Source organism: Equus przewalskii, chromosome 1 (assembly GCF_037783145.1).
Source record: "Equus przewalskii isolate Varuska chromosome 1, EquPr2, whole genome shotgun sequence".
NCBI classification, from domain to species: Eukaryota; Metazoa; Chordata; class Mammalia; order Perissodactyla; family Equidae; genus Equus; species Equus przewalskii.
Window position 1 is genome coordinate 75,394,050 of NC_091831.1, and position 12,130 is coordinate 75,406,179.

General features: G+C 39.6%; 1 protein-coding gene across 1 annotated transcript in view; it reads left to right on the forward strand.

The window, feature by feature from the left end:
- Positions 1 to 10,885, forward strand: part of HEATR1 (HEAT repeat containing 1) — a 52,363-nt gene extending 41,478 nt beyond the window's left edge. The window contains exons 33-45 of the mRNA XM_008528898.2: positions 2,018 to 2,064; positions 2,175 to 2,298; positions 2,917 to 3,057; positions 3,567 to 3,856; positions 4,566 to 4,716; positions 5,670 to 5,828; positions 5,993 to 6,127; positions 6,275 to 6,379; positions 6,467 to 6,635; positions 7,143 to 7,297; positions 7,838 to 7,996; positions 9,478 to 9,586; positions 10,597 to 10,885. Of these exons, the coding sequence (XP_008527120.2) occupies positions 2,018 to 2,064; positions 2,175 to 2,298; positions 2,917 to 3,057; positions 3,567 to 3,856; positions 4,566 to 4,716; positions 5,670 to 5,828; positions 5,993 to 6,127; positions 6,275 to 6,379; positions 6,467 to 6,635; positions 7,143 to 7,297; positions 7,838 to 7,996; positions 9,478 to 9,586; positions 10,597 to 10,685 (1,833 nt within the window). The 3' untranslated portion in view covers positions 10,686 to 10,885. The remainder of the gene's footprint in view (positions 1 to 2,017; positions 2,065 to 2,174; positions 2,299 to 2,916; positions 3,058 to 3,566; positions 3,857 to 4,565; positions 4,717 to 5,669; positions 5,829 to 5,992; positions 6,128 to 6,274; positions 6,380 to 6,466; positions 6,636 to 7,142; positions 7,298 to 7,837; positions 7,997 to 9,477; positions 9,587 to 10,596) is intronic.
- The last annotated feature ends 1,245 nt before the right edge of the window (positions 10,886 to 12,130 follow it).

Below are 12,130 nucleotides of genomic sequence, written 5' to 3' on the forward strand. Positions count from 1 at the left end.
GGGGAAACCGTATGATGATTGAAATATTTATAGGAAAATGATTCAAGGAATTCAATATTTATTCATGATTTAAGGAAAAAAATCTTCTTAGCAATGCAAGGTGGATGGAAACTTCCTTGGCCTGATAAAGATATCTGTCAGAAATCTGTAGTTTACATCACACTTCACGATGAGACATTAGCAGTGTGCCTGTTAAAGTCTGGAACAAGGAGGCCCTTCTTTCAATTGAGCAAAAGAAATGAAGTGTGAGAGCCCTGGTGGCCTACTGGTTAAAGTTTGGTGCTCTCACAACTTCAGTGGCCTGGGTTCGTTTCCTGGTCGCAGAACCACACCACTTGTCTGTCAGTTGCAGCGCTGTGGTGGTGGCTCACAGAAGAACTAGAAGGACTTACAACTATGCTATGCAACCATATCCTGGGGCTTTGGAGAGAAAAAATAAAAAACGAGGAAGATTGGCAACAGATGTTAGCTCAGGGCAAATCTCTCCCTGCAAAAAAAAAGGAAGTGTAAGAATCAGAAAAAAGAGAATCAAGAAGCTCATAGAACTAATAATTAGTTTAGCAAGCTTGCTTGATGGGGATGACTGTAGACACTGCTGTGTATCAAACAGGCTATCCAAGGACAGTGGTGGTGCAGAGTGATCACATGGATCAATGTGACTGAACATAAGCCCTGACACACACCCGTGTGCGTGTAAGAAATGCGTCGTGTGGCAGATGACATTACAAAGCAGTGGGGAAAAAGGCTTGTCCAAGAACTAGAGCTAGCACAATTTGTGTTCCATGTGTGGAAAAAAGACTGATCTCACACTGTAAACAAGAGACAATTTTAGGTAGCTTAAAATCTTTGGTCTGAAAAGGAATACTTAGAACTTTGAGGAGAAAATCAAGGGGAAAATCATTGTGACCAGAGGATGGAGGAGAATTTCCTAAAAACTTCAGTTCAGCAAAAGCCACCATAAACAAAATGCAAAGAAAGCCACAGACTAAGAGTAGATTATTACTCTATAAATCAGAAAGCATCAGTTTCCATTAGAACAATTGGCAAAGAATATGAATTCACTAAAGAGGATCACAAATGGCCATTTAATACTTGACCAAACAACCTCCCTAATGAGGAAAATGCATGTTAAATGACATGCCACTATGATATCCATCAAACTGGCAAAAATTGAAAAGCTGTTAATACCACAAAGTGGCAAGGCTATGGGGAGACAGTCGTTTCTTACCCAGGGATGGGTAGCGTGAGTCAGTACGACCACTTTAGAAAGCAGTTGGCAGGTTCCAGTCAGGTTGAAGATGCTCATCTCCTGTGATTAGTAACTCTTCTCAGTATATACGCTCTACGAAAACTTGCCTAGATGCTTGAGATATAAAAACGTTCTTTTTTAGCCTTGATTACATAGGCTAAATGTCTGCCAACAGAGGTGAATGAATAAATAAGTTGCACTATATACAGAGTAATAATACTGTGTGCAGTTAAAAATGAATGAACCAGAACAACATAAGTCATCACAGGTAGATCTCAAAAATCTAATGTTATCCAAAAAGCGTGTTGCTGACTGATATGTACATTCATGTTTGTGGGGCCTGAGGTAGTGAGAGACTGGGATTAGGGAGCAGTGCAAAGGGGACGACAGCTGTATCCATATGTTTAACATCTTGAGATTAAAAGCGAGCTATTACATAAGAGCTAACGAAAGATGAGTGTTTCATAAAATTAGTAGGTAAACGGGTGTTGATTGTTTGCCATATTTTCCTGAATCTTTGTAGTACTTTAAAGATACTACTAATACCTATAGAATATAACTAAAATAAATGAACAGAATAATTTAATTAAGGGAAATAGAGTTATTGTATGATGGGGATGATCTGAACCTGATTAAATTGTGCTGTCAGAAAACACTGTTGGAAGTTTGAGTTCAATAGTCTTAGATGAGTTTCATCGAGCCCACTTCAAATGATTTTTTTATTATCAGCTTCCCTATTGTTCTAATGACGCCTTCTTTAAAAATTAGGTAGTTGAAAGTGGTGGTCCTCAGGTTTTAAAAGGCCTTGAACAGAGGTATGTTACTTTTCTTTTTAAAATTTTTATTTGATAGTAATTTCGAACTTTTTATCAAAAAGCTGGAAAAATAGTACACAAAACTCTCACATGCGTCTCCTGTGTTTTAGGTTGCTAGAAACAGTCCTTGGCTATATTAACACCATAGCACAATCCATGGAGAAAAATGTAGACAAACTAACTGTGAAGTTTTGGCGAGCGCTCCTTAGTAAAGCGTATGACATGCTAGATAAGGTAGGTTCTCCTTTCTCCCCACCTGCTATGTTTGGTTGCTGTTTTTATGTCATTGTGGAATTATTTAACAAAGTTCTACTTTATACAATACACTTAGCAATAGCTTCCCTTAATGCAGCTCAGATTTTTCTTGGAAAAGAATCTCTTGATGACTAGAAATAAATTTGTCTGGAAAACAGTTGTTTCTGTACCAATTAGGAGATCATGTGCCTTAATATTTAATGTGCTTAAATGTTCGGTCATGTAATACTTTATAATGTTCCACTTTATTTATGTGGAATAAAAGAAAAATACCCATTAGGTAGAGTGTGTGGTATATTAGAAATATCACTGGCCTGGACATTAGGATCTCTGTTTAAAATCTAGCTAAATTACTTAGCTCCGTGGCACTGAGCAATTCACTTAGCATCAGGTTGTTGTTGCTGTTATTGTTTTTTTAGTAAATGTGGTTAGTAATGCCTACCTGAAAGGGTAATGTAAGAATTAAGTAAGAAAATGTGTATCAAAATGCCTGACCCCTAGAAGATATGCAATGAATAGAAGTCTGTGTTAATCTGAATTGATCTTCCCTTTATTATTATTTTTGTTGTTGTTGTTAAATGTAAAACTGCCGTATAGGTCAATGCCTTGCTGCCCACAGAAATGTTCATTCCTGTGATTAGAGGGCTGCTGGGTAACCCACTGCCATCCGTTCGCCGGAAAGCTTTGGATCTTTTGAACAACAAGCTACAGCAGAATACGTCCTGGAAGAAGAAAATTGTAAGTGAAGACTGCGTAGCAGCCCCAGTTACTGTTCTAGGCTTTATCAAAGAGTTGCATTGAACTCCCTTAGGCTTCTCTAGTGGGTTTAAATAAGTATATCATTATCTGAATGCAATGCTGTGATGTGTGTATGCATTTTAAAATGGGATATTAATTCTGACGGGAGCGTGTATATATGTTGTAAGAGCTCTCAGAATGGAATTTCAGCCTAAGGGAATTCTTGCTTAATATAGACCATACGTTGCCTTGGCTTTAGCATAACTCTAGTCCTCTTTTACTCCAGACTAGTAGAGTGCTTTCTATAAATCAAAAATTGGGCACAGGTACATGCATTCACTTAGTAATAAATGAAGCAGATAGAGAAACAATTGCTTGTGTATAATCATGTGGCTTAGGACCTTGGTCTGATTTCCATTTAGGCAGTTTCAAGCAATAAAAATGGAGATAGGGACTAGCATTTTTTTCTGCAGCTTTAATTCTTTGGGAATTTTGGCTGTCCTCTTCAGGTTTACCATTTCCTAAAACTGGTTCCAGTCCTTTTGGCCATTGTGCAGCATAGAAAAAAGGCAGTAGAAGAGCAAGCAATAAACAGACAGACAGCGTTGTATACCTTAAAGCTTTTGTGCAAGAACTTTGGTAGAGAAAATCCGGAGCCTTTTGTGCCAGTGCTGAACGCTGCAGTGAGGCTGATTGCTCCCGAAACGAAGGAGGAGAAGAATGTCTTGGGAAGTGCCCTGCTGTGTGTAGCGGAGGTGGCCTCCACGCTGGAAGCACTGGCCATCCCCCAGCTTCCCAGGTATGCTGGCTGGGGCCTGCCGCAGGAGCCGTCACACCGGCTTTCTGTACAGATTGACAGATGATACCTTAGTGACTTTTTTTGCCTCTAAGTAAAAGTTACCTAAAATTAGATTTGTTAAAGAATTGATGTTTTCTTCAAACTGAAAAACAAAACATTCTCGTTTACCTTTATGATGTTTATTATCCTCCAGTTTTCACTCCCCTCTGATCAGCTGCTGTTAGGAAGCAATAGGTGCTGCTCCTTTCGAGGGGCCCAGTCCAGTTGGGCAGAAGCTGCCTCGTGCTGCCCACGTTCGGAAGTTGGATGCTGCTGGCTCTCTCCTTGGCTCTGGCGTGTGTTGGCTGTGGGGCCTTGGGCAGGCTACTCGGCCTGTTAGAGCTTTGCCATCTATAAAACCGACACAGCACCTACCTCGTGGGATTCCCGTGGGGCAGTGCGTGTAAGGCTTTTTGCACAGTGCCTGACACTTAGCAGGTGTTAAATTGAAAGATGTTATTTTTTTAAATGACTGTTCTGTCACTACTGTTGGCACTGGGAGATTTCTTGCGCTTAGTCATGTACAATGTGTAGACGATACTTTGTAGGCTGTGACACACACAGAGATGTAACGAGCACAGGTGTTTGGATTTTTTCACAACTTCTACTCCATTCTCCATTCTCTGCTTCTGCTTAAAGTTACTCTAGAACTCTCATTCTTTGTGTGCAGTCTGATGCCATCATTGCTGACAACAATGAAGAACACCAGCGAGCTGGTCTCGGCCGAGGTCTATTTGCTCAGCGCCTTGGCGGCCCTGCAGAAGGTTGTTGAGACTCTCCCGCACTTCATCAGCCCCTACCTAGAAGGCGTGCTGTCGCAGGTGGGTCACAGTGACCACGACATGTATGTGAGGTGGCAGCAGGAAGGGAAAGATTATAAATTTAGTAATTTTATTTGTTAAGTTTTTAGTTTTTGTTTGGCAGGAAGTTTATTTCTGAAAAGATTTGCTTGTTTTTACTGTATATGTTCGTTTTTTTCTTCTATTTCCACCGTCCCTATCTGCTTAATCATGACAGTGATATGGTATCACTTTGTCATGAGGCTCTGCTCTTTTTTTGATTTTGCAGAATGTATTTTATTGCTTTTTTTTCCCCCTGAGATATCTTTGGGGTTGGGTTGCCTCTTATTACTTCTTCTAGAAACTGGTGTGCCCTATTTGTTTCTACTGTGAAAGGTTTCTTAATCCTCAGATGTCTTTCAAAGCAGAATTCCTAGGTTGCAGGCCATCGGTTATTTGCAGACAGACAATGGGCAGGTGGCACTTCTAGTTGAAGATGCCTGAGAAGGACCCCTTGTTCTGTTCTGTCTTATGGATCATCTGCCATTTATGAGGTGAAGAGCCGAAGCTGCCATGATGCAAGTGACTCCACCAGTTCACCTACTCTAGAGCCAGGGCTTCTTACAGAAAAAGACCTCTGCATCTGGGGAGCTTTCTAGATTTTTTTAAAAAGAACTTGATTCTTCTCAAGGTCCCTGGATTCGTGTCCTCAAAGAAAATCATCAGTCTGGATGCTCTGTGTCCTTCCACCTCCCACCATTTACCCCCATCCCTGATTCCCACCTGGGAAGGGAGCGTCTGCTCATTTTTATCTACAGACATTGGGGGGTTGGCTTTAAAAGGGATTCCATGTGAAGCTGAAATGCACTGAGCTTTTCCCAATCACTAGCATTTGGATTGATTTCTCACATCATCATTCTGACTTTCCTTAGGTGTGTAGACGCTCTCAATGAGTGCCCATTATGGCCTTCATCACTGTTTTGATGTTCCTATAGGTGATTCATTTGGAGAAAATCACTAGTGAAATGGGCTCTGCCTCACAGGCTCACGTCCGTCTCACGTCTCTTAAGAAGACACTGGCTACCACGCTCTCACCTCGAGTGTTACTGCCAGCCATCAACAAAACGTACAAGCAAATTGAGAAGAACTGGAAGGTTAGACCACATTGGGTATTTGACTTTGGAGAAGGGAGATATGGTACTGAAACTTTTAAATTTTCAGTTGAAGAGGAGTGTGGTGGTTTAATTCATTTATAAATGCATTAGTGAACTCTAGGAATATTGAAAATTGGCACACCTCTTTACTGTGTTGTTGGTAGAATCACATGGGTCCATTTATGAGCATCTTGCAAGAGCACATTGGGGTCATGAAGAAGGAAGAGCTCGCCTCCCATCAGTCTCAGCTGACTGTATTTTTCTTGGAGGCCCTGGACTTTCGAGCACAGCACTCCGAGGTAAGCTTATTTCCAGTCCCCCAAATCCTAAACTTATCTATACCTATTTAAGAGCCAGAGAAAAACCAGCTGTGTAACCTGTTGTACTTGCCAAAATTATTAGAGCTAGATGTCAGTACTCTAATAAATCAGCTCTTCTATTCCCAGAATGATCTGGAGGAAATTGGAAAAACGGAAAATTGCATCATTGACTGTCTAGTAGCCATGGTTGTGAAACTTTCTGAAGTCACATTCAGACCTCTGTTCTTCAAGGTACGCTTTCTTCCTCCACATCTCCTATGGACTCATATATGTGTTACAGGATGTGTAGAAGAAACTAATACTACATTATCTTTTTAGCTGTTTGATTGGGCTAAAACAGAGGATGCCCCAAAGGACAGACTGTTGACATTTTACAACGTGGCAGATTGCATTGCTGAGAAACTGAAAGGGCTTTTTACTCTGTTTGCTGGCCATTTAGTGAAGCCTTTTGCTGACACCTTGAACCAGGTGAACATCTCCAAAACAGGTTGGTAGCTGACTCCGGTTCTGTTGATGTCCTTGCTCTATGTACCTTGCACAAGGTACAGTTAGTATAATAAGCATGAGGAGGGTGAATTTTATAGTCAGGCCTTAAGCATTGACGTGTTTGTTTCAGCATAGTGAAAACATGCTGTGATTGACTCACTTGGAAGGCAGGGTAAAGTAAAATGAGCATTGCTGTAAGTTATTGGAAGTAACTTTAAAACATTGAAGTTAAGATTGGTTTGTTCTTTAATACTATTAATCAACCCACTTGACAACTGGTAACTTGCCAAACTAAGCAATCTTAACAACTGAGAATCTTAACTCTAAAAGGAGGAATCGCTTATCCGAGAGACCATCCCTTTTATTTGTGTTCTGTCTTCATCCTGATTATGATCTAGGTCATTTTAGAAAACCCTCCTGATTTAATAGTGACTTGAATTTAAACACTGGAGATCAAATTGTGAAATTCAGTTGTTTTGTTTTTGTTTTCATTCTCCCCTATCTACAGATGAAGCGTTTTTTGACTCTGAAAATGACCCTGAAAAGTGCTGTTTGCTATTACAGTTTATTTTGAACTGTTTATATAAAATCTTCCTTTTTGACACTCAGCATTTTCTAAGTAAAGAGAGAGCAGAAGCCTTGATGATGCCCCTGGTGGATCAGGTAACCAAGAAGAACCATCTTTTGTTAAAAGATGAGGAAGCCATTGGTTAAATTTTTATGGGTTTTATATCTACCAAAATGACAGTTGCTGGGCTTTTTTTTTCCCTCCAAGTTTTGTTTTTCCTTTTTTACAAAATTTTAATTTCAGAACCAGTTTCTGATTTTTCATGGATATAACTTATCTTCATAGTGGTGTTTACTGAGTTTTACTTTTGAATTTTTTGAGTGAAAGGTGTGATACAAGGTCTAATGGTTACATTTTTTTAAAACTGGGTTTATTGAGGTGGTTTCAGAGTTTGGCTGCCCTCTGAAAAAAACTCTCTAAGATGTTCTGCTGGAGGAAAAGAGATGAAGCTCAGGGCGATGTGATTTTCTATTTGAGTCCCAGAAGGTGGTAAATTTGCTCTAGAGAGAGTATTAGAGTAATACCTGGTTTTTGAGCACACTAATATTATGAAGGATAGTAAAATATTATTTACACATTGGGTATTTTTTCAAGCAGAAATGAAACCTGTTGCTCAAGTCCTTGTCTTTCAATAGCTGGAAAACAGGCTTGGAGGAGAAGAGAAGTTCCAGGAACGGGTGACGAAGCACCTGATACCATGCATTGCACAGTTCTCAGTGGCCATGGCAGACGACTCTCTGTGGAAACCACTGAACTACCAGATTCTGCTAAAGACGAGGGACTCCTCACCCAAGGTTAGGAGCTGTGGTTGACAAGCCCTGTTACTGTGCTGTCACCATATAGCCTAAACAACCCTGAAGTGGTTATGGACGTAGGACCGTGGTAAACTAGCAGGGACAAACATCACTGCTTGTCTTCTAGGACTAGAGGTTGGGCTGTGTTAGGCAGAAGTTTGAACCTGAAAAATGTTTGGCTTTTACTTTAGGCTATTTAAAAATAGTCGTCTTCCCCCCACCCCCATGGTGTGTTAGAGACAAGTACTGAAATACTTTCTAAATACTTGTAAATCTTGAAAAGACTTGCAGTATTTCCTTGTGTTTTTTAAGCACCATTTAAACGTCATTGTGCTCCCAGAGACAAATGCTTTCAGTTTGTCCACAGAATGTTCCTCTGAGTTAGAGGAATGTATCATCGCCATTGTATACATTAGGCTTAGGATTTTGTGGAAGAAAGGTAAGTGGTGATGGTTGACACCCACTAACATGGGGGGCGGGGATGAGTGGAAGTTAAAATCCCATACCCGAGTGTCAAAGTTTTCAAACTGTTCTAGCAATGAATCTCCATTTCTCCAACTAATTATCACACTAGAACCTCAGTGGATAAAACAGACCAAAACAGAATTTTATTAGTAGATTTATTAGTTGAAATTCATAACATTTATTTATTAGGAAATAATGAGAACAATGAGGCTATTTTAATGAAACCCCAGATTTTAAACTGTAAGTTCTTATAAAGTTGTAGCATTAAATTTATTTTTATTTTAATGTTTTGATTGTACAATATCAAGAAAATACTGATTGAACATAGGTAGTTACAAATGTTCTTTAAACAACTCACTTTACTGTATCCAAATATTCTTTAAATTATCCAAACCAGAAAGCACTAGTACAGCTGTTGTTTCAAAGTGAATGGCTAACACTACGCAGCAACTACTTGCATTCCTTGTCATAGACAAGTCATGTGGGAAGCACCTCAACTTTTTTTTCCAAGTTCCAAAACTAGGACATTGTGACACAGTGTGTTTTTTATTCAGGGCTGAGACAGTGTGTGACCAGAGCTGGTCCCTTGGCCCCTCACAGCTATGGTGGTGACCACACAGCATTCTGAGGGTGGGGAGTCCTGCCTGAGATGGCCTGGGACACTCCACCGCCAGGGCGGCATCATCTCTGTCAGCCAGGCGAGCGGTGAGCTCCAGTGCAGTTAAATTCGTTTTTTTAAAGGAAAATGTTATAAAAAGACATTCACATTAAAGCCCTGTAATACTGGAACACAGTCTGAAAAACACTGATCTATAAGGTTGCCATAGTATTAACAAATCCCAAATTGGTAAATAAACTGGTTTTCTAAGATGAAAGTTGAATGGACATAAAGTGAAACAAACTCATGTGAAACAACAGTTTAAAAAGTTAGAACTTGTCTCAAGTGAGGCAGATCTTAAGATAATAAATATAGCAATACTTGTTTTTTTCATTCTTTATCATTTTATCCCTTTCAGGTTCGATTTGCTGCTTTGATTACCGTATTAGCACTGGCTGAAAAACTAAAGGAGAATTATATTGTTTTGCTACCAGAATCCATTCCTTTCTTAGCTGAGCTGATGGAAGGTAATTCCCAAACTATTGAGAAATAATTACAGTAAAATTCTGTGAAAATGTGCCCATGATAATGGATAAGTGTGATTAGCCCTGGGCTCCATCCTCTGCCCGACCCTAGAGGCCAGGTTCCTACTCTGAGTGGGTGGAGGGAGCAGGTTAGGAAGGGACAGCCTCCTGACCATTTGAGATTTTGTTTACAGTATAATCTTCACTGTCTTTACTTTTGTGTTTTTTTGTGATAGTACAAAAAGACTACAATATTTTTTTTCATTAACCTCATACATTTATATGATTGAAATTTTGGTCCCAGATGTAGGGTACTGTATCAAATGTCTCGTGCCGTTAAGGATGCAATAGGATAGCTGCCTGTTAATAATGACCAGCGTTTAGTGTTCTCCATAGATGATCGCATTTAATCCTCACAACAAGGCATACAGTATGCCTTATGCCTGTTTTATAAAGGAAGAAACTACAGGTTTTAAAAGGACTAAGTAATTTAATAAACTAGCACAGTGAGTGTCACAGGTGGAACTGGGGTTTAAGTCCAGGTTCGTGTAGTGCTGCACCTGTGGCACAGTAAGCACTGTGCCACCACTCGGCCCAGGAAATAACAGTACATCTTATTACTAAGCAGGGATGAGGGAGGCAAATAGATAAATGCTTTCATATTAACGATTCACTCCCTATCTAAAACAAAGTACATTCACCTTTGTTTCTTACATCCGGGAGAGGAGCCGTGTGAGCTACTCAAGAATGGCATTGCTGGGAGTCTGGAATTTTCATTTGCGCACTGCTATTCTGGGGGGGTCTATCTTATTCAGCTTCCAAGTCTAAGTAGAAGGGAAGGAAGGAAAGAGGAATACGGAGGAGGTATTCCCTGATGCTTTCTGCTTCATTAATGTGCTTCATTTCTCTCCCTTGATTGAATGATTGCCAGAGAATGCAAGATGTAAAGAATTAGGCTAATGGTAACTGAGGCAGGAAGACTGCCATGTTCGCTGTGATGTTTTCTCTTGTAGATGAATGTGAGGAAGTCGAGCAGCAGTGCCAGAAGACTGTTCAGCACCTGGAGGCTGTACTGGGAGAGCCACTCCAGAGCTACTTCTGAAACTTGGGTTTTTTGGTGTTTCATACTCTTTTGAGAGTTCAGATTTATTTTTCATACTTTTGTTTCTGGTTGTTTGGTACCATGTTACTTTTGGTGCCTTAACACCCACTTGGACTTCTTTACAAAATCCCCACCTGGTTTGTGCTCCCACACCAGTTGTAGAGAATTGCAAAAAGAGTAAATGATACATGGTGTTTTTATACAGACTGCTGTGCTTATTTAAACCTTTATGATAGTCTTTTCTGATTGATGTTATTAATATTACAGATATGTTTAATTTTAGCACCCAAAGCTAACAAAACCTCATTTAGAATGGAAAGCCGTAACTCTTCTGTAAAGGAATGTCTTAGGTACATGGTCTTCGTGTCAGAGATTGCATTCAAAGCAGCTCTTCAAGGAAATGACAGTTATTCAGCACAATTGGGATTTTTACTTCAGCAGTCATTTTTGTGTGTGCGCCCCCCAAGGGAAGCGCTTCTTTCCTTCAGGACTGTGATTGTCGTCTTTATCTGTCTGTGTCTTGTGGGGGTGGAGGCAATAGGCTGTTTATAAAACAACCACACCTGCCTGACCCACAATTAGAAAGGGCCCAGAAAAGCTAGGTGGCAGGAAGGAGCCCCTCTAGGATTAGAAATGATCATGTTTCTGCTGGGGGTTAACCAAGAATTACTCATAGGAGAAAGAAAGTAAATACCAGATTTTCTTCAAAGCTTTGAAGTTCTCTAATCTCTGTACTATGTCATGGTGAAGCTGGAAAGTGAGGGCTCAAATAAAATTAAATCTGCCCAAGGCATTTTATTTATTTATGCCTTTTTAAAATTTAAGAACTGTCCCATAGAATGTTCTAATTGAGCTTGAAAGCCTTTGATCTAATTTAATATAGAAATTTAGTGCAGAATTATGACAAAGAAGCAAAAGGCTAACTTGCAGTTTTAGAGAGTGAGCTTGCGAGGAATGCATATTTCTCTTTAAGAAATGTCTCAAGAGGATTCATTTATAAATGCTAATAGCTTATTTTCAGAAAATATCTTTAAGATTTTGTATTTATTCTCTCAAAGCATCAGTCTTAGGTCTTAGTAATACCTCCATGTAAAGAAAAATGAAAATGAACTATATTTAAGCCTTAGAGGAAACAATGTTAAGTGGGCTTTTATTTTTTCCTAAGTGGCCTACAGTCTCCAACATCTCAGTCCTGCCCTCTGATGTTCTTTAATGAAGAAAAAAATAACCCTGGGGGATTCTAGAGCCTTCCTGCTTCTACCACTTTTCCCCAACACCCCCACCCACAATGTTTTTTTGAGCCTGGCAAGAAAGCATAGTAAATTAAGATGCAAAAGTAGAAAAGAATTAAGAGCTAGAAGTTTCCACACTAAGTACTTTTAAAAAGTAAGACTGGTAATAGTATTCTTTTCGATATACAGATACAAATAAAATCTAACCAAAGT